The sequence below is a fragment of the Mytilus edulis genome, chromosome 8 (assembly GCF_963676685.1).
Source record: "Mytilus edulis chromosome 8, xbMytEdul2.2, whole genome shotgun sequence".
Classification (NCBI taxonomy): Eukaryota; Metazoa; Mollusca; class Bivalvia; order Mytilida; family Mytilidae; genus Mytilus; species Mytilus edulis.
In genome coordinates this window covers 58,957,645-58,983,668 of record NC_092351.1, presented here as the reverse complement: position 1 = coordinate 58,983,668, position 26,024 = coordinate 58,957,645, and the positions used below count along the sequence as shown (strand labels likewise).

The following is a 26,024-nucleotide window of genomic DNA, read 5'->3' as shown; positions in this document are numbered from 1 at the left end:
GAGACTGGAAACAAAGATTATTTGTCGTAAGGTATTTAATATTTGTATTTTACAACCGGTACGAAGGGGATATGTTGTATTTTGTTCATCATTTGTATCGATTTAAAGAAATAGAATCAATTGCATTACCACTGTCCAAATCCTAACCGTGCAAACTTTTTGTTTCAACACATGCCAAACTGTACCGCTATTTTGCGTCATCTTGTAGTGTGATAAATATGTGGAACTGTAAGTTGTAAATGAGACGAGTAACAGAATAAACATCTTTACCTTTGCAAACCTCTTCTACCTTCTCAAAATTATCACAGCAAAATGTTGCATGGAAGTAGATAAGTTGTCCACCAGATAAAGCGCTGCAATTCAAACAAAAATGACAGTTTAAATGACAGTGGTGTTAATGATATAATTTTTAACACCGTTTTACTGAATAATTTTAAAATAAAACACAAGATTATGATCATGATGATCATGTTTTGGATTTTAGCCAGTGTGAAGGCATACGTCTTATAAAAACTCAGCATACGTGTTATGTTATAATATCATAATGATTTTTTGAATTCTTTCTCTTAGTTTCGTTAGAATTATAAATCAATTAAAGAACAATTTAAAAAAAAACAGGCTTGTTATAGATTATTAGTACAGACGTACCGGATTTTATTATTGGAGGTTAAGTTTCAACAATAGGATATGTGTTCTTGGTCTCGCCAGCTACTGAAATTTAGTCCAAATTCATATAAAAATATCATAATTGCCGAATCAACCTTACACATTAAATGGAAGTCTTTACAAATGATTATGGATAATCATGACTTGTTTAATGCAACAACATAATGAAGAAAGGTATTTCATAAATTATATTATCAAAACACAAAAGCAAAACAACTAGAGAATAATCTGATGACAAATTAACGCATTCGACCGATATCGTGAAAAGTATCATACCAGTGTCAAATGGTCAATAAAACTTTGTTGTTCAAGGCATATTTAATGACTGCTCAAATACGAAACTACTCAATAATATATCTAAGGTGCATATCAAATGGTTCGTTTCATATGTAAGAAGTTGTGGAATGATTAAACAAGAATTGAAAATACACATACGCTAAATTTTGTTGGTGTCTATACTAAACAAATCAATATAACTTTGTGTTTTCAGATCCAAAATCAACCTTATTTTTTCATTCTGAAATACGTTTGAAATATTCTGTAGCAAATATGGGAATCTGCAACAGACCAGGCATTGGGCGAATATATAGCGATGCAATGCATTATATTACAATTACTTTGACAAAACCATACATTATATTACAATTACTTTGACAAAACCAAACATTTCATTACAATTACAGTTACATGCATAACCAAAGTAATGCATTAAATTACAATTGTTTTTTCAAAGTAATGCATTGAATTACACATTACTTTTCTAAATATTATCATTAAGAGAAAAAATTCAATCATTTTGAAAAACACGAGGTAAAAAAAAGATTCTGGCATATGCAATAACTGTTCTACTAGAATTAAGTATCAAGTAAAACATATATTATATACAAAAGGTATACATTTCTGTGATTTTCTATTTTATGAAATCACAGACATGACATTTATTTTGACTTATGTTAATTTCACTTTTATAAATAAACAGAAATAGAATTAGAATGATTTATTATAGTGTCACATACCAATATAAAACACAATGAATACATTCATTTTATTTATTCCAATCAAAAAAATGTACTGATAAGTTATATCCTAATTCAATAATAAACAAAGAGCTTAATTAGCTTGTGATCAAGTGTCGAAATGGTGAAAGAATTGAATATTAAACAAACTAATATGTGTTTATGATAATGGTCAATTTTTTGTTACCTAATAATGACAAGGTATTCATTGATGTTTTGACAATAATAAATCAATTTTACAGTAATGTGTTTCTAATTTAAAAAAAATATCAATATTCAAAAGATTACATTCTTAATTAATCCAAAAATCTTAAGTTCTGCTTTGGCTAAATCTCACAATCTGTGAAAGATATGATATCTGAAAAAAAGTAATGCCATGTTATGTAATGTAATACATAAAATTACACAACTTTTTTCTCAAGTAATGCATTATATTACAATTAAATGTAGGGCAAACATTGTTGCATTACACATTAAATGCAATTACTTGGGAAAATGTAATGCATTACCATGCATTACAATTACAATTTTGCATAACCCCATGCCTGCAACAGTCGGTAATTTCAGGTCCAATATAGCTAACCTCGAATAAATAATAGCGTCATAAAACAGACGGTTCATAACACTTTTATTATTTGATTTTGTTTCTTTAAGTTAGAATAAACTACACATTAACTCAGAAACGTACCAAGGAGAAGATGCATATCTGAACTTGTCTTTTCGCATTCACGTCCATTCGTTCCAGTCAACACTGTCAGATGTAATTTTTGATTTCTCGATTGAATACATAATGTTATGATTGCAAATAAGTAAGACGTAACAAGAATGAAACTAGAAGTGACCGTCCTTTTTAGCCCATGGGTCCTCTCAAAAAACAACAATGAAAACTATTTATCCATATCGAAAGCATGAATAGGGCAATGTCTTCAATTTGTCGCATGTTGATGTATTCGTATTATAATAGGTTGTACATTAGTTCTTATCCTTAATAAAATCCTGTTTAAAAAGGGTATTAAGTCTACGATATGGCTATTTAAAGCATACGGTGTTATGAAATTGATTCGCATTAACACATAATCATGATATTGGATGCCACATAATTGGATATAGAAAAATAGTCAATGAGTGTGCTGTTTAAAACGTGAAATTCTTTTGAAAGTTATAAGAAACAATGATGGATTTCGAAACAATAGAGTTTTAGTATTTAAATTCAGCAAACAAAAAAAATAATACATGTATGTTATGTTGTATAAATATAAATATGTAAACATAAATTATGTATCTAATCCCAGTTATCAAACAGCCACCAGGAAATTATTGTCATTCAACGTGCAGTTATTGTTTAATTTGAAACAATATATTATGATATCCGTTTGAACAGATCGTACAAAGTAGAACAAATCACTGTAATATGCGCAGTCTCATGATCAATATTGATATCATTACAGTTTTAATGTTTTGATAATCAACAAATTAAATGACAATTTTTCTTTCTTTGTACATGTATCATCTGTCTTTTAGTTCAATTTCTCAAAACGCCTTTGATCTTATAAATCCACTATTGTTACAGAAAAAAGAAAAGAAAAAAAAAGAAACGATATATGGTGTTATGGAACGAATTATCATTTGTAACATGTTAACAAAGCTCCGCTTTAACTCATGCACTATTCTTCAGAAGTGTCCTTTGCAAAAGGTGAAGATCTAAGCATATTAATAGCCATGCAATTTAAGCTTTCTAGAGCATTTCGCCATTTAAATAAAATCAACTATTGCATTTTTTAAAATGTCATTGCTCGTCCTATTTGGGAAATTACGTTTTTTGTCAAGATGGGCATTACTTCCCCCTGTATACACGATATACTATTGGATTTAACATGATAGTCACATGCTTTAAATAACAATTCAACCTATTTGCGTTGAAAAATGCAAAACACACTCTAAAAGTTAAAATTAGCAGAAAATATTTTTAAGACAAAATTATGGTTGGTTCAAGAGTTGATCTTAACATATCATTTTTTAAATCCCTTTTGATAATTGAAACCCTTTTCTGTATACAAAATTGTTTTTTATTAGTTCGAACTAACAACTTGACTTGTTATATCTATAAAGTTCCGAATGGGATATGCATGTTCAAAAATTTGTAAAATTTGAAATGCCGAACATGCACACTTTTCTTTTCTAAGATATATAAAGACTAAGAAGTAGAATATTAATTGATTTTTTAAAATAAAAGCAAAAACAGGTATGTATATGCAAATAACAAAACAAAAAGATAAAATAAAATAAAGAGCATACAAAACCTAAAACAATCGGTAAAACAATTAGTATTAATGAAAAAGCATTCCAAAACATTGTTCATTCCACATTATATGAACACAGTATTGTCCTTATTGTTAAAACATCTGCTTACCTTTGTACAGCATTACACGTACCAGTAGAAGATGAAAATGCGTTTTTATTGTTCAACCATAGAAAGATACATACAATATATGGCAAACCCATAGGCGACCAGTTACAAGGATGGTATTGTCAATATCTAACACTGTATCAATATGATGTTTAAAGAAAACGGAAATTATAAAAACCATTTTAAATTTGAATATTTCCATATCCGATTTATACTGAACAAAATGATACGAAATTTATTTGTGTACCTGTTTAACATAAAATTCCCTAAAAATGTTCATCTAGTCTTTAGCACATTCCAGTATGAAGTAATATGTCTTTTTCCGGTGTCAGACATTTTCAGACTTTTTGTACGTTTCAGAATCTTATAAAATTTACAAAAGAAGATTGTCAGGTGGAATGTGTGAGTGTTATTAACGAAACTACACTGTCCGTTGTCATGGACGAAATGTACATCATCTTAACCCTTGAAGGTCATCATTGACCTCACGAATAACCAATGGAAATGCCGTCCTATGGTCTTGTGAAGCTGGATAATGCAAAAAAAATAAATTAATGCAAATTTTCTTATCACTTATTCGTATTACACTTTGTTAAGTTTGATGAGAGAAATATCTTTTCATGCAAGAAATGTCACAACCATAACATAATGAAAGTTTATGTCCATATGTCAATTTTGTTTTTATCAACCCGATTGGTTAAAATTTCAAACCTTGCTTCTATCTCCAATTCTACCGATCCAGTCTATTTTCTTAGGTCCTATTACACCTTTGATAAATTTTCAAGCATTTTCTAGATCGTTAGACACGTTCCTTCTAATAAATTAAAGATGAACGATGGCAATAAAATATTCAAACTCAGTAGTTAAGTCATTGAAAGTCAGACTGAGAACGCCGTGACAAAAACACATGAAAATAGTCAGCTCATTACAAAATACTACACATCTAACCACAAAACAAGCAGAACGAACCTCATCAAAACCGACAGTGACCTCTGTCGTGTTGCTCTGTAACAAAACGTTGAGTAACGTGACAAGGCATCATACAATAGACTTTAGGATTTCTTTTACTCTTATTTTTAACTTTTATATATCACCAAATTCATTCAACAAAATGTTAAATTGTCTAACCGTTAAACTCGACCAAATGTGAATTTTCAAATCTGAACACGTTTTTCTTGAATAAGAATGAACAAGAATGTTATCATTATAGCATATATGTTCCTAATGTCGTTATGACAACCCTTTTAACGCATTTGACCTACCAAAAATACTCGATACCGTGTTTGTACGAAAATGAACAACACCATAACCAAACCAAGATATGCTTCCCTTCCTGAGCACCTAAGATCACCTACAGTTGCTAATGATGTTCGTATTTCTTATTCTTCTGTTTTTGATGTTTTGCTATGTGTACTATTGTTTGTCTGTTTCCCCTTTTTTTATTTTAGCCATAGCATAGTCAATGTGTTTTCGATTTATGAGGTTAAATCATCCTTTATCTTTATCTCCTGGTTTGTCTGTATAGATAACACGATAGGAAAAGCTACAAATATATCTAAAAAAATTAAGAAAATAGCATTAAACTATACTTCGGAAATTATTAAATGCTCCAGAAGGGTAACCATTTTTGCTAAATGTTGGATACCCTTCGTATTGTTTATAATATCAACACTTAAGGTAGATCATAAGTAAATGTTTTTAGAGACAGAATTTTCTTATAATTTACCTAAATGAAGATTTTACTATGCTTTCTTCAAAAATATAATAAAAAGTATGGGTCACCGTGCTATTTTTCAAGCTATGAGTCGTTGAAAATTGCCTAAATTTGGTTAGTTTGTTCATGAAAAAACACATTAGTGTGCATAAAAAAAATTCTATGAGACAGATTTTTAAAATAAATTGTGAGAAATTAGGTTTCATAATATGTTTTAAGAAAATAAAAAGAAAACATAGTGTCACCGAACTCATTTTCTTGCCACAAGTAAAAAACAAAAAAATTTCCTATCAGCCCAGTATAAATTTTGTACTAAAAGAGTTATCTCCCCTTAAATGGCTTATTTGAAAAAAAAAATATTTGAACAAAAAAAAAAGGTTGTTATTTGTAAATATTTTGAATAATACAATAAATTAACAAGTTTTCTTTATATTAATAAACAGTCTAACCATTAAATTGCAAATCTGTTTCCAAATTTGCTGATTTGGGCAAATAACTAGACCGATTTTGTACTGTGATTGTACAATCCAAGATGGCGGTATACCATGAATCTACCTTAATTGATAGAATATTGTCAGGCATTGGGATCAGCACCAATTAAAGTATGTGGATACTCATTCTGACTAGTTAGAGGTTGTGTTGATATGATTTAGGATTTAACTCTAAACGTTAAAGATAAAGGAATAATAATCGATCTTTATAAACTTACATGTTAATTGACACGTTCCCCTACTAAACGACAAATATGTGGCTTCCCATACTAAAAACATCGTTTGTATGTGCATTGTACGTACAATACCTAAACCACAAAATTGACACTAACTAATATTTCGATATGGCAGGTTTTTAATGTGTTGGTTGCGAGCAGTCATGCCATTTCACAATAAAAAGGCTATCTGATCATGCTGATGTATCTTAAGTTTTTTTCAACCGTTTGTATATTGACACACCATAATCGTTGTGTATGCTTGATCTTTTTCTTCAAATTTTAAAACACCTTTTCAAAAATACAATTCAAAATTAATAATGTAACCTTACATGTTTAACCCTGAATATTATGATGCCTATAAGTACTTGTTAACAGTCAAACTTAGCATGTTTCTCATGTTTTCGACAACATTTAGCTTGAAACAATATTTTTCGGTTTGTTCCCTTTTATTTGGGGGGAGGGGGGGATTATTTTGAAAGTCATTCTGTAAACATGGTTTATATAAGTGCGATATAAGTTATGAGTCAAGTGCAAAAGAAAGGAATTTTGTAATAAGTTGATTGGTCTTTTTTTTAATTCTTCGACGTTCCGCGTCTGTAATTTGCTAAGATTCGTCTTTTGATTTGTAAAAAAAAAATAACAATGAAATCCCACAAATTAAATAATGTAATTGTATCGTTACATTTTCAACACGTCTTTTCCCTTTTAAAAAAAAAAATTAGAATGCAACCGTTCTTCAAACGACAGAACCAATTCATTTGATTTAAATATAATACACAGTAAGACAATTCAGCGTAAATATTCATGAATGTAAGTACATGTGTAGTTTTTGACTCCGTCTTTAATTTTGACTCAATATACACAACCATGTGTACACAATCATATGTATATTATATTTCATTGTAAATTGGATCGCCGCTTCAAGCTTTTTACTACAAATCTTTTTAAACAGTTCCGATTTTGTTTTTAATGAAAAAATAAAATCAAAATTTTATCAAAAGTTTTATTTATATAAATGTGTACTCTAACGTTATACCGATCGTCAATTATTTGGTTCATCTTTTAAGTTCTTAAAAAAGGCAGTCATTTCAATGCGTATGTAGATAAAATGGGTATCATTCAAAAGTTACGATAATAACAGTCGGATTGTGCTAACATTTTATTGACGAATATGTAGAATGTGTATTTATAGCATTTGTTCAACTAAAATAGAATTTGCAGCTAAATGATAGCATCAAAGGCTTACTTCAAAGAAGCAAAAAAATCATTTTTTTCAATTTTACTTATGAAAAGATATTATTTGAACCTACAATGTATGTGTTCAAAATTTTGGTAAAACTTCAAAATCACAATTTGTGACAAAACTTAGAATCTGCTACTCAAATAAGTGATTTAAAAATCACTTATTTCAATAAGTCCCCTGACTGGTAATTGGAAATCCTATATCTTTGTTTTAAGTTTATCCATGAACTATCATTTAAAAATTTTGCACACTAACTCTGACTTTTTTCCCTTAATTGTATCAAATATAGTTAAAAATGTCATGTTTTAAAATCTATGAAAATCTTTGTTATTTTTTAATGGTTTTTGAAAGAAAAAATGTGTCAATGTTAAATGTAGGAAAAGTCGAGAACAATATTTATTTTCTGCCAAATTTTCAATGTCTTTATCTTGAAAAGACGCACACAGACCACATATTTGTTTTCTGCTTTTTCAGTTCCTTTATTTATATTAAACCAATGTGTAATAGTATTGTAAAAAGCTTGTTATTTTTACACATAGTAGCAAATACCCTTAAAGTAATTATATAGAGATAAGAAACACAAAAAATACTTTGTTTATTGTTTAACCTAATTGTCTTGTATTTTGTTGTTAAAAGGCATAAATGTTTTGAATGTTGAATTGTCACTTTACTGTTTGTCATCTTGAAAGATAAAATCAAATTTCTTTTTGTTGAGACTTTGGGTTTTCCCTGTGTTATTAGGTCTTTCCACTTTTCTGTGGAAAGACCTATTGTTTTTCTTCTGATTATTTTTTTTTTTTTTTTTTTTTTCTTCCGCCTAATTTTGTTCTTGCGATAAACATTTGTTTCGCAATATGTCGCTTAGATATTTGGTATATGATATCGAACAGTTTATGCGCTTTTGAAATTTACCCTGCGTAAACGAATACTTTTCTTTGTAGGAGTTATCTCCCCAAACACTGTTTTCCTTGTTAGCGCATCTCCTTCGCAACCGTAAAAGATTATGACAAATTTATTTTACAAAATTGCTCGTTATATCCTTCGCATGATTTGTCCTATTTTGACCGAAGCGATATGACCGCTCCATATGAGAGTTATTTCCCCTTATGCATCTGATATAAGTGATATGAATTTCTATCTTATAAATCATAAGTGATAGAGACCTAGGATTTTTTGATTTGAGGTCCTTGGTCCCAAAAAATGAAAATTAGGTCAAGGTCAAAGGTCAAGGTCATATTCTAATATTTGAATTTGGCTTATTTTCACTTATATCCAAAGACTGTATAAGATATCAACAAATTATTTTTACTAAATTGTTAGTTGCGACATGTCGTAAGATGTAAATTTTGATTGCAAGCGTACGTTGAATGTAAAAGGGAGTTTTCTCCCCTCTTGTATTTAAAAATACGCGTTTGGTGATATAACTCATTAACTAAATATAATAAAGACCTATGGTCTTTTGATTTGAGGTCCTTGGTTTATGACCTTGAAATTGATCTCAAGGTCATAGCTTAATTTGACGTTCTAGATTTTGACCTTTGCTTTTATTCTATATGTATACATGATAAAGATATACAACTTTTAGAAAAAGGTATCAAACCATTTAACCTTGTAAAAAACAACCGGAAGTGACCTTTTGTAAACCGGAAATAGCTAATTTTTTTTCCTTTTTAATATAAAAGTATATAGAACCAGATATTTTTGGAATCAGTGTCAAGTAAATATTCAAATATAATCGGAAGTAACATTTTTCAAACCGGAAGTAACAAATTATCTCCCTTATTTAAAACAAAATGTATGGAAACAATATATTTTTGGAATCAGCTTACCAGGAGCTATCATTTGACGATTGAAATGACATTTTAAACTTAGTTTCACAACTTTTCATATCAAAATACATTGTTTTGATGGAAAGACCTTCAATTGTTCTCTGAACAATTGGTTTTTAATTGTTATAGTATTTATAAGTTCAAAAATTGTTAGTGAGAGTAGTTGTATAAAAGGTTCTTATTTTTGGGTAAAGATATATATATATAGGTAATATATGCAAAGATATACTTTGGCAGTTCAAAAGGTTGGATTCAGTTATGTTATATTATTGTTGGGTTCATTTCAAAGAAAGTGCACGGAGTAATTGAGATGCAGTCAGTTCACATAATAATGCATGATTACAATATCAATTATGACTTCAGTCCATTTAAATAATGTATTGGACATTTTGTAATTTGTTTTGTTTGAATATTGTTGTTATAATATATATGTGTATTTATAATGTTATTAACATGATTAAAATTGCTAGCTAGAAAGGAGAAATATTATTGCTAGCAACTAAACCTATACCTAGAGTTTTTTTTTATTTATTATACGGAAGATTAAAAAATGCAGAAATAAACTGTTTATATAGATTAACATATCACTATCTACAGTTACACTTCCAAAGAAAATAATCTGCATTTAATTCATTAAGGGGAATAACTCTAACTAAACAATGGGAAAACTAGTTTGACCTAGTGTTTAGTACATTCAAAACAGATTTTCGAATGTGGAAAATATATCAAGAAAAATTAAGACACAATTCAAAATGTTCAGAATGTGTCGAGACATAATGAGGAAAAAAAAAGAATGTCGAGAATCTGTCGAGACATAATGAGGAAAAAAAAGAATGTCGAGAAATTTTAAGACAGTATTCAAATGTCGAGAATTTGTCGAGAATTTTTTAGACAATATTCAGAATGTCGAGAAAATGCCGAGTAAATGTCATACTTATTTAATATAAGTCAGAATTTGTCAAGAAAAAATCAGACATAATTCATTCTTTTTGAGATTGTCGAGTAAAAGTTCATGCAAATCGAGACAAAAACTGGTCTTTTCAGACTTTTGTACTTTTGTAGTGAGTGTATTTCATTAAAAATTAAACTACATGTTTCGTTTAAAAAAAAAGTATTGTGGAGTCAATTCTGTTTTGATTTAATCAATATGATAAGAAGATCTACGAACATAAGCATTGTGTAATTGTCCAGGGATTCTTACTTATTTGATTAAAATATTATTATCGGAGGGAGCTTCCATTTGAGAGTGGGGGTAGGAGGGGTCCTGATCCCGAACTCCCGGCTTAAAAACACGAAATCCCGAGGTCCCGAATTTAAATAAATTGAAATCCCGACATCCTGAAATTTGAAAAAAGAATTTCCGGATCTCTAAAGTGTCAATCCTTAAATCCCGACCTTAAAAACACTTGATCCCGGAGTCCCGATAAAGGTCCTGTCCACCCTCATTTCAGGAGGAGGCTTGGATGAATTTTGAAAAAAGGCAAGACAGGTTTTTGAACAAACAAAGGCAGGATCAGTAATTTGGCATAACAAGCAGGATGACAATTTATGAAAACAATTTCAGTAAACTAATGAAAATTGTAGGTCCGTAAAGAATGAAAAAAAAAAACAGGACAATAATGATGATTACAACTATAAAAAAAATGCAGGACAACATTTTAAATCCTAGCCCTCCCCCCCCCCCTTAAAATCAAATGGTAGCATCCTTAGACTTATGACTTTTTGTACTTTATTTCATTTTATTTAAGACCTAGGCATTGCCAAGTAAAAAACAAAAACAGTTATGGTCCTTTCTCTTTCTGTTTCCCTCCTTTTCTAACGTCCTGGTTTTCTTTTGGTAAATTTATTTCACTTTGAAATTTCCCTATTATGCCTCATTGAAGATTCATGTATGGAAAATGAGTTACTTTAAATGAATTAAAAGATTAAATGAATAACAAAGGGTGTACAGCTGGTCTCAGCAATAATATAAACATTCTGATTATGATCTTTCAAAAGCTTGCATATTGCACACAATTTTATAACGTAGCAATGAATTAGACTATGAGTAAGAGTTATCTTTTTTTTAGGTGTTCTGTACCCCTTTAATTATATAGATACAACTTTTTTGTGGTTTGAGTGTATTTACATATATTAATATAACATGTATAACGATGACAAAACCATAAAAAGGCAAAATAAGTCAAATGACGATGTCGAATCGTTTAGAAGAACAATAATGTGCACACTTATTGCAATTATTGTGCGTGTTAAACGTGAACTGCAATCCCATGGTTGAATGTTTAACATACTGTACTGTGAAAGTACTTTTATTCGTCGGGAATCATTTCTTGTGGTTTTCGTGGATGACTTTTTCCAAAATTTAAGTGTCCAACCAAACTAAGACATGGAAAGATCACAATGTAGGTTTGACTACTGATATGATATAAAGAATATATTGAATATCGCCAAATCTGAGAATACTATAGTAGTAGTCACAGGGCAAACGAACTATGAACTACAATTATAGGCAGAATTATACTTGTGTTTTAAATTTTAAAAGTCTAACATGTACAACCTTTGATCATTTAACTTTCATGAAAAATATTTGTGATCGATGAAAGTGAGATACCGGTATTGATATGCTATGACTAAGTGATCATTTTTATATACTCATATTTCTCATACGTAAGGGAAATATGATTTCATAATACATTGTAATAGGCTTGCTTTTGATAAGAAAATTATTTACAATTGAAGATACAACTATAGCATTTCTTTATGTAACCTTTTTTATTAAAGTGACATGTTAATGGCCGAATTAACACCTTCGAATGTTTTTAATCTGTTGATCACTCTAGCTCGGGCTAATTAGTGTGATCACTACGGTTTAAACGTATCAATGTTTACCTCACAATTTCCTTCACTCCAGAAAATGTGTAACCCTCATTTCTGATGGCTTCAATTTTTTTTAATTTTTTTTTTAGAAAACTAAAACCCACGAGTTTTAAAACCCATGAACATTTTCATATTGCTCACACCTCGAAACTAATATCCACGTGTTAGAGCATTTTCAAAGTAACAAAGGAAAAGTGAATTAGTATACTTTAAAAAACATTCTTCATCTGTAAGCTGTTAAGGATGTACACCTCTGAGGAGCCAACAATTTCTAAAATCAAACTTTTTTTCTTAACCTGATTTTTTGGTTAAGAAGACTGTAACAAAATACTTGGTGAAGACAAAATCATATGGTGATGCACTTCTTTTTTTGCTACGGCCCTTTGAAAATGCCCAGTTTTGGTGATTTTCCCATTTTTCATCGATTTTTACCTATTTTTGGGCTGTTATCGTGAAAAAAATCACAGTTCCACAATTAAACATTTTTCATACTTTCTATAAAGATGAAGTGGACCAATCTGAATAAATTTTAATTAAAAAAACTATAGGTAGGTGTAAATATAAGAAAGTTTTATCATATTTTGACGCTTTTTTGTGTAAAATGTACTATGCTGACAATTTTGTATTTTTGTGATTTTTCTCAGTTTTGAGAACAAAATGCATATCATTTTAACTTTTTTTTGTTATAAATGATTGAACAAATACATAAGAAATTTGAAAAGACCAAAATGAAATAGAATGTACATGATTCTTGTAAAATCCTTTTTTGTATCCCTAACCCATTTTCTCAAAAATGTTGCTTAAAATACTGACTTGATTGGACAAGGTACGATAAGGACCGTTTTTGGCCCCCCTTTTTTCAGAATTTTTAAACTTTGAAGTTTAAGCCCATCACGACTGTGTAATGAACTGTAATATCTGCTCTTCCATTTAAAACCTTATTTTTAGGTGTTATGTACTCAAATATGTTCAAACTTGGACCTTGAAAAGGCTTAAATGACAAAAAGTGTAAAAAATCTACAATTTCGTCATGTTCGGAGACGAAATTTGACATCAGCGCCAACGTAGACCATCTTGAAATTTTCAACCATCCACTGTACTCTTCTGTATCTTGCACATAATTAAAATATCACGGTGGTCTACGTTGGCGCTCATGTCTAAAATTTGAAAAATAATCCGATTGTTTACAATTTTTACAAGTCATTTTAATACGTGAAAGGGAATGGCACGGGTACGAAATTATTCCGGGATCCATAATTGATCAGAATGTCACGTACAGATTGTTTTACGTCGTATCCAGTCATCAAGACGAGTCACTCTCTTAAAAAAATATGTTGAACGTGAAATTAGACCCACAATGATAAAAAAAAGTCTAACGCTGTACAGACAAATACAGAGATGTACTCCTTGAAAAATCGTGGTGATTTAATTTGTATTCACTTATCTTTATAGTAAACTTAAAATTTGAAAATTGAATTAGAACGTTCTAAATAAATTCAAAGAGAACACAGACTGTGCAAAGTTTTTAAAATTTTAGATGATGAGGAACACTTTTTCCTTCATTGCCAAATTAACAGTAATGTAAGACATTCCCTTATAAATGCAATTAAAACCCATTATCCTATTTTTAACCAGCTTCACTCAAACTCTAAACTTAAATTCATTCTAGATCCCAATAAAGATATTTTTGCTAGTGTTGTAGACTATATAAAGCAATCTATGGAATTGCGAAAATAAGGTCCGCATTGGTCAATTATTATATATATATATATATATGCATATAGATATATGTTATTAAAATCAACTCCATTTTTTAAAACATCTATGATGTATAATGTTTCTTGTCACTTGTGTATACAATGTACTATGTTTAGGGTTTCATGTTTTTTGCAATAAAGATTAAATTATTATTTTCAAATATTCAACTAAATCTTACAAATGAATATTATAATAAGCTCTCATACATTCAAACTCTTTTTGTAGTTCTGAAAAAAATCATTTCCTCAAAACTTATGTATTTTGCACTTTGAAATTTTCTATTTAACCGTCTACAGAAAAATAGATTTATTTTGTGCACTTCATTGTATTAAAGACATCATATGTGCATCTCTATGGATATCTGAATAAAAATAAAACTAAAGTTAGTTGATATTTGAACAGAGAATTAAGAATACTAAAATGATTTGCTGATAGACAATTATCTCCGTTTACAATACTAAACTTATGCGCTATGCATGTGCAGTTATCAAAATTAAGTATAATATGTAATTCAAAGATTTTACCTTTGGCTACACACTCAATGAAATCGACTGTAAATCGTGAAAATTGAAACCGTTTTGGCTAAACTTTCAGTCCTACAAGTGAACACATTCAGTATGAAAAGAATAAATAGATCAACATTGAAAGGTGAAATTAAGGTTGAAAACGAGTGCAACCGCACGAATTGGGATCGAACTCACACCCACAGTGTTTACTGGCTAGTGATTACAGATTGAAGTAACTACTTAGGCCAATCGGCCACCGAGACCCTCTAATGAAGTATGTCAACGTTTCTAATCAAATTCAAATGTTTTGGGGTTTCATGAAATAATACTTACAAATAACTGTTTCATTAAAAAAAAAGCATAATATTTTGGATAAGATAAGGAGATGTGGTATGATTGCACATGATACTATACACCGGCGATTAGTTTGTTAATTTCAGGATATATATCGTAGAAATAATTAATTTTTAGAGAAACTTGAAGATGTTCATGCCTCTTTCGTCTACACATCTTCATGAGTGTTTTTAATGTCTTAACCCTTGACCTCATCGAAAACTTTGAACTTTTTTTTAAAGTATTACTTTCTTTAGAATATTATGTTAAGTGTTAAAAAGTTCACAGTCTACGATTCTGAAAGTGACACACAATGGCATTGTACAAGCTATGCACATTTGCTATACATACTGTATATAACTGATACTGAATTTTCAATTATAGTAGTTTTAATCCATTTGAGTTTTTTAATGTACCGGTAATCATCATGTAAATGTGAAAAGCTATATTCATAACGTCCACTTTTATTTATGAATTATAAGTGTGCCACTTATTATATAATTTAAAGCTTTTTTATGCCCCATTTATGGACATTATGTTTTCTGGTCTGCGCGTCCGTATGTTCGTTCGTCCGTTTATCCGTTCGTTCGTCCATCTGTCCGTTGATTCGTCCGTTTATCACGCTTCAGTTGAAAGTTTTTGGTCGATGTAGTTGAAGTTCAATCAACGTGAAACTTAGTACACTTGGTCCCTATAATATGATCTTTCTTTTTAATTGTATGGCAAAATTGCAGATTTTGCCCCATTTTAACGGTCCACTGAACATAGAATATGATTGTGCGGATGGGGCATCCGTATACTGGGGACATAATTTTGTTTATTTTACCTATCAACTTGTTTATGTTTATACTTACTAATTATTATGTGACAATCTGATTCGTATTTATTGCATTTTTGTCGAATAAACGACCAATTCCTTGATATCGTTTATTTAATACGAAAAATTGAGAGTGGAAATGGGGAATTCGTCAAAAAGACAACAACCCGACCAAAGAGCAGAGAACAACCGTAGTCCACCAATGGGTCTTCAATATAGCGAGAAAAGCCCGCACCCTGAGGAATCTTTCAGCAGTCCCCTTAACAAATATGTATACTAGTTCAGTAATAACAGACGTCATAATAAACTCCGAATTATACACAAGAAGCTAAAATTAAAAATCATTAAACACTCACAGAGGCTCCTGACTTGAGACAGGCGCAAAAGTGCGGCGGGGTTAAACGTGTTTTTTGAGATCTCAACCCTGTTTTTGGTAACAGCATATGATTTAGTATTTACTTCATCAAAATATTATAATGAAGTCAAAATCCTACTTCGGTTTACAAACAAAAACATTATTCAACCGTTGCTAGGCATTATTTTGGTTGCCAATCTTTTTGTCAGCATGATATACAATAGACTTACTTTCAATTCTAACTGCTACAGTTATTCTTGCATGTATTAGTAACCAATCTGACATGATTTTACTCTAATTTGTACAATAAAAAATCAAAAGGTTTTTTTTGTAGTTCAATTTAATTTTTATCTTTTTTTGGCTGTTGTTAAGCAACTTTTGGGTTGCTATGGTCAATATGATTTTCTTGAAAAAATAATGATGACAGAGACTCAGACATCATATATGAAAGAAAAATCATTTACGGTAGCTAAATCTTTAAATATTGCTATATTTATACCTCATATGGCAGAAATTATCAATTGTTGTACCGTTGCTAGGCAATATTTTTGTTGTTAGGTTGTTGCTTAGCATTTTTAAACTGAAATGGAAGTGACTTTTCACTTGCAACCTCAAGTTATTGTTAAAGAGACAATACTATTTTGATTATGCTAATGTGTAATGAGAAAGCAATGCATAAGTGATAATTTGGCTATTTAATAAAACCGTTGCTAGTCAACCTTCCTTTACCGGAACATAAAAAAATAATAGTTTCTATACTGAGGCTATCTATGATGTATATATAAACTTATTTGGGAGGGGGACCAAAAACGCCTCTTATCATACCTTGTCCTTTGAAAAGTGGATTACTCAAAAACAATTCATTGTAAATACACAATTTTTTCAGAGTTATTTTTGATAATAATATTTTTTGATATTTTCCTCTTTTATCACATGTTTTGGAAATAATTCAAGAACGAGATTTCAACGAGACTGAATGAGACTGAAAAGTCAGAAAAATACACCCTTAAATATACGCTTTAAATATCTGATACTTATCCTTATTGTATGAAAATGTTTAGTACTATACACTAATTAAACTGAGATAAACCTTTTTTTGCTGTACAGAGGAGGAATGGTATGCGAGGGATAATATTGCTTTTCCCCCTAAATATTATCCGTGATACAGTCGTGTTGTGAGAGTTGTCTCATTGGTAATCATACCACATCTCTTTTTTAATATTTATAACTTTATTTTATTAAATGGAAAAAACTCAGAAATAAAATCTGTATGTTTAATAATCATATTACTTTGTTTAAATTGTTTAACTGCGATCCCACTTTCATAAACACAGCTATAAATAATATTGGCCATTTTACAAAGTCATATATATATTTAATGTTCAAATTCAATCAATGTACAGTTACGTTTTTTTTATTGTTGTTGACAAAGGTTGTGACTGTCTAGCTGGTATCGTTAAACATCTCTCCCTTTATATCATTGTTTTTATATTTACATTGTTTATCATTTATTTTTAAATATATATGGCGTTCACCATGTTCACATCAAATATGATAATAAAATACTACAAACAACCAGATATTTGAAATTTCAAATGTTAGTTGTAAATGATGATTAGAAATTACATAAACAGTATCATGTCAGTCGAACGTGTGTATATATTATTACACTTACAACCTGTACAATGTTAGCTCATTATGAATGTATTGTTGAATATCATGTTTGTCCTAATATTATTATAAAGCGGATGACCAATACTTCCTTGTTCTTAACGCATTCATAAGTATAGTGTTAACAGGTTGAATGTTTAAAAACTATACTTTCGGCAACTTTTAATTATGATAGGTTATCAAGAATATTTATTAGTTCCGAGCAGCCCGATTTTTTGGCTATATCCAGGGGTGTTTGCTGTTTTGAATCCATCTTATTTGCATCTACATTATACGAGATTAACAATTTTACAATTGCGATGTGATCTTTAACTTTCTTTTCATAAACATCTTTACCATGTTTACCATATTGAAGATGTTTAAATGAATCAAAATCACATACCACATGTAAAGGGGAATATTCTGGTTGTGTACATAGTAACACATCAGGATCCTTTTGCAGTAACATTTTCACTATATCTGTACGTGCCCTGGCACATGCTACATACAACGGAAATGACCCTGCTTTATTACATTGACTGGCTTTAGAATTTCTATGCAGCAATAATTCCACTATATCTGTGTATCCCATAGCACAGGCCACAAATAACGGTGTCTCTTCTTCTATGTTACATTGACAGACATCTGCACCATTCTTTAATAACATTTCAACGATATCTTTATAACCTCCTGCACATGCTACATATAAAGGAAATTCTTGTTTTTCACCGTAACACTCATTTATATTTGCATGTGCTTTCAATAGCATTTCTACTATATCTGTATAACCTCCTACGCATGCCACATGTAATGGAGATTTTCCATCATTGTCACATTGATTGACATCGGCATTTTCCTTCAATAATATTTCTACAATATCTTTATGACCTCCTGTACATGCCATATGTAATGGAGACTCTTCCTCGAGGTTAAATAGATTGACATCAGCAGCTTTCGATAGTAATCGTTTTACAATGTCTATGTAACCTGCCATACAGGCTACATTTAACGGTGAATCGTCCATTCTGTTACACTTATTGACATCAACCTCTGTCTTTAATAAAATGTTCACTATATATGTATACCCTCGAGCACAAGCTACATATAATGGAGATTCTCCATCATTGTCACACCGATTGACATCAACAACATTTTGTAACAATGGGTCAACTAGTTCGTGACTACCCTCATCAACGGCTGCATTCAAAAGAGATATTGTCCTTTGCAATAACATTTCTACAATATCTGTGTTTCCCTGTGCACATGCCATATATAATGGGGATTTGCCAGTATCATCACATTGGTTGACGTCAGCATTTTTTTTTAATAACAATTCTACTATATCATTACACCCTTCTGCACAAGCCTCATACAAGGGAGATTTGTAACTCGTTGTACACTGAGAGACACTTGCATTGTTCTTTAGTAAGATATCAACAATAACGCAGTACTTTTCTTTACATGCAACATACAATGGAGACTCGTTATACATGGTACATAGGTTGACCTCTGCATTGCTTGCCAGTAGCAGTTGCACAACAGTTGTGTTTCCTTTTTCGGATGCCTTATATAAAGCTGTTTTACCTTTGCCGTCTCTATTATTGACTTCACTTTTAACAACATCAATTAGAAAATTAACTATGTCAACGTAACCACCTGATGCTGATTCGATTAATGGTGTTGTAGCAGACGAGCCACGACTGTTTCTGTCATCTTCCTCTACAGTTCGACCATTTATGTCTAGTACTTTCAGTACTTGTTTTGCGTCTTTGTTCTTTTCATAGAATTGTATTAATTTATCAATAAATGGTGGATATTGTAATTGTTTATTATGAAACGTACTTGTAAAATCCAACTCTCGTAAGTCACGTAACAATCGTTCAAAATACGTTCCTTCTTCCTCCTCTGATAATACTATAAAATCATCTTTTAATTGAGCGGGTTTGCAGGAGAGAAAGAGGAATTGGTCACGAATCAAAGAACTAGAAGCATATTCTATACAACATTTTGTGAAACTCTTACCATATGTTACAGAAACTTGTTGATAGATCATAGCATTGATAATTTTGTACTCAGTTGAATTTCTCTGTCTCATTAAATATGTGCCATTTAATGATGAAAAGGCAGATTTCAATGCAAACATGGAATTTTCACTGAAAAAATCTATGTTAAACTCGTTTACAATGCCTCGAAGTTTTGCTTTCTTTGTCTCTGGAATTAACTTTAATGTTAGCCAATCTGTATTGAATCCATCACAAAATACGATGCATAGAACGAGTGCACAGGTTTCCCACTTATTCTCTCGAATGATGCGATTGATGTTATCTTCGGGACTGTTTACTGTAAAAATAAAAGTATTGATGTTTTGTGTTTAAAATTAATAAATGATTACAGAAAGAAGATAATTAAAACTCGATCTGTAAAGACAGATTCATAACGTTGCTTCACATATGGGAAATACCAGATAAACCAATTAAATGTTAACACATTGTGTGGATACACAGTACCTTGTTTTGGATTTAATTTTGTATTCGGATAAACAGTCTGTCTCTTCTTACCTATACCTGGGTATGATGTTTATATGTGAATCGAACTTTTGAAGGTCTTATGATACGATTTCAACATAACGGTTTTGTTCAATACATTTATAAGCGCACAATGTTTAACCAAAGTGTTACCAAGTGGCAGTCCGTTTTGTATCATTATTGTCAAATTACGCCCAAAAAACATCGTTGAAATATGTTTGACTTACAAGGCAATATTGCGTAATTAAACCTCACTGAATTCGTTTTCCTGATACTTTCAATTTGATCCTTACATGGAGAAAAATTGACGCATGTGGACAGAATTGTAACTTAAAATAACTGAACAATGCTGAATAGAAGGGACAATTACTTGATTGATTAGGCTGACAAATTATTAGTCATATAGTCTTGTAAAGATTTATATTAGTTTGTATTTAGGAGATGAGATGAAAGAGACCTGGACAAAACGATTGCACGTTAGTTTCTGTTTATCACGATTTTACAACTACTTGTTTTGTTACTTTTACTTACGGATTTTTTTTTTAATTGGATAATCATTTTTGAAAGTTATTAATCTAATATAAGACAATAATATACACAGGTTTTTACGGATTTGACCAATATTGTTTACCTGTTATAGTTATTATCTTTAAACAATTTATCCGCTAATAATCCACAATATGATGTATAATGTTGAGTATACTAGTAGTTGAATCTGGTTAACGATGTTTACCAAGTCTTAAATTGATATGAAAGACCGAAAAGTTAAATTTTTGATTTTGGATATCAACAGTTTGTACAATAGAGTGAATTTGCTTTAAAGTAGTTAATGGGTTTTTTTTTCAAGGCCAATTTTGTTTTATCAATTTTGAAGAAGTGTTATTGCAAATTTGACCGACATATATAAACATTGTTTACTATTTGAAAATACGGCAGACTATATTCAAATAAAACATGATGGGCACATTGCAAGTCAACATACACTCGAAAAAGTTAATAAAGACATAAATGATTCTTCCATTGTATAAGTTGTACTGTAAATGTACAAGTATTAAATAAATCACATATCTTAAAAAATAAACCATTCATTGCAGTTGGAAAAAGACATAACTATTATATGATTCATTATATTATCATATAGTTACTTTATTTATCCACTGCTTATTAGGCAAGCTTAACTTCCAATACCTTATTGCAGTTTTTTGCTTTGTTTTATGGGAACAATTTACATTTGCATACGTCAACAGATATCATTTGCGTTAGATGAAATATGCCTCGTTAAATTGACAATGCTCACCATTTGTATTATAATGTAAAGCTCAGCTACCTTAAATCTCTTCGTTGAGCATTTAAAACTAAGGTATCGGCAAGATCTTTAAGTGCTCAGAACTCATAACATTAATTTCATGAAGTATTATTTTCATTATTTCGTATAAAGTTCTTTATTTTAAGAATTGTAGGTTCTTATTTCTTATTACTCGTTTGATTTATATAGATAACAGAAAGTTCAAATTTGTTAACTGGCTTATGTGCCAAAATTGTTTTAACATTGGTATGAACAGTAAAGCGTATCAACATTTTTCAAACATATGATAGTGTGTTGTAAACAATTTAACTATTCATCTCTTCAAAAAAAAATGATCGTGGCTAGATTAACAAGCAGATTACATCCAAATAAGTAATACAAAATAAGTTGTATTTTTATATGAATGCTTTTATACATACATATATGTGCGTTGTGTGTGTATATGTGTGTTTATAGTAGATATAAATTAATATGTGTAATACCTTCTTATAACATGAGCAACACGACGGGTGCCATCTGGGGAGCAGGATCTGCTTACCCGTCGGGACCATCTGAGATCACCCCAATTTTTTGATAGGGTTCGAGTTGCTTAGTTTTCAGTTTCTATATTGTGGCTTGTGTAAGAATATTTGTCTGTTTGTCTTTTTAATTTTTTAGCCAATGCGTTTTCAGTTTTTTTTTTATCTATGATTGGGACTGTCATTCTGGTATTTTTAGTCCCCTTTTAGTTCTGTGCATCATGTGTTAAGATGCATATATGCATCTGAGCTACTGATAGCACGTGAAATTCAATTATGTTAGTAAACTAGTTTGAAACACGAAGAAAATGCATAGCTGTGCTTGAAACAAAATTGATTATCCTTAATTTAAGAAATCATTTTTTGGGGGATGGAGGGCGATTATAGAGCGGTTGCTTTCAATTTACAAATATTCACTAGAAAGAATCAAACAACCATGTTAATACAGACAACGAAATGGCATCAACAAACTCTATATACAACGTACTTGAGCAATAATGATATACAACAATACAAACAAATGTATAAAGTACCAGAACACAAAGGCGGCATGAAATCAAAGCAACGCCAAAAGGGATATTTCGTGGACTTAACAGTAAAGTCAAAAGATTACAAAGACAAATAATAAACAACACGTTAACTAGTTCGGAAGATGATTGACAACATCAATACCTAAAATATATTCTTTAAGACTATCATATGTCATGCTTAGTTTTTGTGAAATTGATTCTGAATATTCATAAAAAAGGTCCCGACATCTTCCGCTGAATCTTTTTAGTCATGTGTGATAATATTATGTATGTTGTATCCTCAGCTTTGACATTCAATTTTATCACTGGTAATTTAAGTTATGCAATATAATTCATTATTATAAATGCATTGATGTAAATTTGGACAACTTCTATGTTACTAAACTGTGAACTTAAACATACGTGTGTGATTTTCATAATTAGGCAACTAATCAGAAGCAATTTGATATGACGTAATAATGTATCTGCAGCAAGAAAGGTTGCAATATTTGTTCTTAACAATTGTTGATCCCTTCATCTAAGTTAAGTGAATAAACGATTCAACAGTAAATATATCATCTTCTGCAATGTTCCTCATTTTATAAAAGTAATATTCCTATTCTGTGTACCAGTTCAAAACTTAGTTTCCCAATATTCTTCATTAGAATAGATAATGACGTGTTTAGAAATGAAAACAAACATGTAAAGCATAACGTAAGTGGTCATTATCTTATTCATATCTATCGTTGTCTACATCTAGCCTAATTTTCCCATTTCTTTTAGAAAAGACTTATGATAATCAAAACATCATATACCATTTACTGACTACTAAAGAAAATGCAAACCTGTGTTATTCGTTGACTGATCCATGTCACCTATATGAGATTCAAACTTCTTCAATTTATTTGTGATCTCTTCTTGTTTCGATTCCATGCCTTTCGCTAAAGTAAAATGTATCACTGTTATGTATTTTCAACATGCGACATTTAAATTACAAAAAAAAAGTATACTTTTCTGACAATGAAAATTGCATACTTCAAATATTATGATTATATTACTTTTATCCATTTTATTTAACATCAGACATTTTTAGTTTTGCATTGATGTGCTATTATGATATTGATCTGTTTAATGCAAATACCATACTTGAAACACATGAAGCGACAAAATGTGTCATTATCTCATCAAAACGTGTTGCATGATGTGTTTAAACCGCATTGAATATGTAGAGGCATCTGGTATTTAATATGATGTTTCATGGAATGTAAATTGTTGTTAAGTTATTGTTGACTTTTTTTTTCAATTTTCTAAACAAATCTTTGTTTGCTTTTATGAAATACTTGTCATCAATACAGTTTTCAGAACTATAACGACAATTCGGCACAATATTTCATTGCACATACGAAGAAAATCATAATCGGAAGTACACTAATCTATGAGTGGCCGTTCGTGTCATTGGCGGTATGAACATACCGTATGAAATTTTCAACGCGTTGGTTTTTACTTTCAACGCGTTGGTTTTTACTATCAACGCATTGGTTTCTACTTTCAACGCGTTGGTTTTTACTGTCAACGCGTTGGTTTTTACTATCAACGCGTTGGTTTAACTTCCAACGCGTTGGTTTTCACTATCAACGCGTTGGTTTTCACTATCAACGCGTTGGTCATCACTTTCAACACGATGGTTTGTAATTCGTACGGTATGAAAAACCAACGCGTTGGTTTTCAATTCCATACCATAAGTTTTTCATTCCATATCGTAAGTTTTGTACTTTTGTCGGTCAATCGAAATGTTTGTTACAAAGTAATTTCTAACTATTCGGACAGCCTCCGGATTTTTCTTGAATTTGGCGGTAGAGTATAACTATGGCTGAATATTCCGCAGCCCGTCTGCAAATGTTGATAAACCAGGCACAAAGATTAAATACAGAAGCAACAAGACCACAACTTGTTGGAAATCAAGATGACGATGATTTTTTGTCTGGGTAAGGTCCGGTTAAAGATTTTATCAAAATTTACGTCAAAACAATATTTCTTTTATTTTTATACAAAGCAAGGATTTGTATAATACTATACAAATCCTTGTTTAAAGTATACACATCCCTGTTATTTTTTTATTGATGTGGTGTTGTAACATGTATCAAAAGTACTTGTCTAGTTGGTCAGACGAATTTTAGATAACTATTTCCATACAATATTAAGTGTTTAGTTAAAGAATTTTTACACCTGTCAGTCATGTCAGTGTCATCATCTTGTGTTGCTATTGTAATATACAAGTCAATTATGTCAAAAGTTTATATCCTCATTTATTAAATCGAGAAAAGAATTATTGAGGTCTGTTAGACTTGATAATTTGGATTATCATTTTTATAAAGTTCGTTACGGTTACTGTAGTAATAATATAATATTGTACTGAACTGAACTGCTATTTGCTATCATTTTAGTTATTTTTGGAAACATGTCTTTCAAACTTAAGCCAATGCAGTTATTTTGCCTACACTCTCATTCCAACACAGGTATTTTGTCAAGGGTCAGTTGCCCGCTTGAAATATAGGGTCATTTTTACAACATTGAATGATATTCCCTGGCTAAACAGTTATTCTGTTTACGTGCAGTTACCCTCGGGAAAAAATCTGTAATTTTTTATGGTGTTTTACTATAGTAAATGAGATAATGGAAATTAGTGTGGCGTTCATTATCACTGAACTAGTATATATTTGTTTAGGGGCCAGCTAAAGGACGCCTTTGGGTGTGAGAATTTCTCGCTACATTGAAGACCTGTTGGTGACCTTCTGCTGTTGTTTTTTCTATGGTCGTGCTGTTGACTCTTTGACACATTCCCCATTTCATTATATTAGACAAGCCCCTGCGATTACATCTATAGGTTACACATGCAGTCATGAGTCGTGTACATTTACAATATACACCTGTGAGAAAGTCATGATTCATTGAATGTAGATACATGAATTTAGATACCAGTTGGTGCTGAACTGTTTCAGAGTTTGTCTGACCGAAATAGAAATTTGATCATTTGTACTATATTTGCAACTACATGAAAAGCTAAAATTTTCTGTTTGTTTGATTGATTTTATGTCAGACAGACATGACAGAGTTTGCAACTAAAATGAAAAAATAAAATAAAAAAATCATGTAAAATATACTTTTATTTTATCATAAATGATATTTCAGGTTTCAACACTTTAGAAGGAGTCGTGATTTAAGAGCAGGGTCATCTAGGAAAAAGAAAAAACCTATGTTCTCCAACAAAGTGGCGTGTTTGGACAGC

General features: G+C 30.6%; 2 protein-coding genes across 2 annotated transcripts in view; both read right to left on the bottom strand.

Annotated features, from left to right (window-relative positions):
• LOC139484225 (uncharacterized) overlaps positions 1-16,515 on the bottom strand; it is a 45,837-nt gene extending 29,322 nt beyond the window's left edge. Inside the window, exon 1 of the mRNA XM_071267959.1 lies at positions 16,461-16,515. Within this exon, the coding sequence (XP_071124060.1) occupies positions 16,461-16,515 (55 nt within the window). The remainder of the gene's footprint in view (positions 1-16,460) is intronic.
• A 976-nt stretch (positions 16,516-17,491) lies between these two features.
• LOC139485999 (ankyrin-1-like) lies at positions 17,492-23,733 on the bottom strand. Its single transcript, XM_071270683.1, has 2 exons — positions 23,584-23,733; positions 17,492-20,220 (listed from the first exon to the last, which is right to left on the bottom strand). Exons 1-2 carry the CDS (start codon positions 23,669-23,671, stop codon positions 18,068-18,070), a joined length of 2,241 nt encoding a protein of 746 aa, XP_071126784.1. The 5' UTR covers positions 23,672-23,733; the 3' UTR covers positions 17,492-18,067.
• Between the last annotated feature and the right edge of the window lie 2,291 nt (positions 23,734-26,024).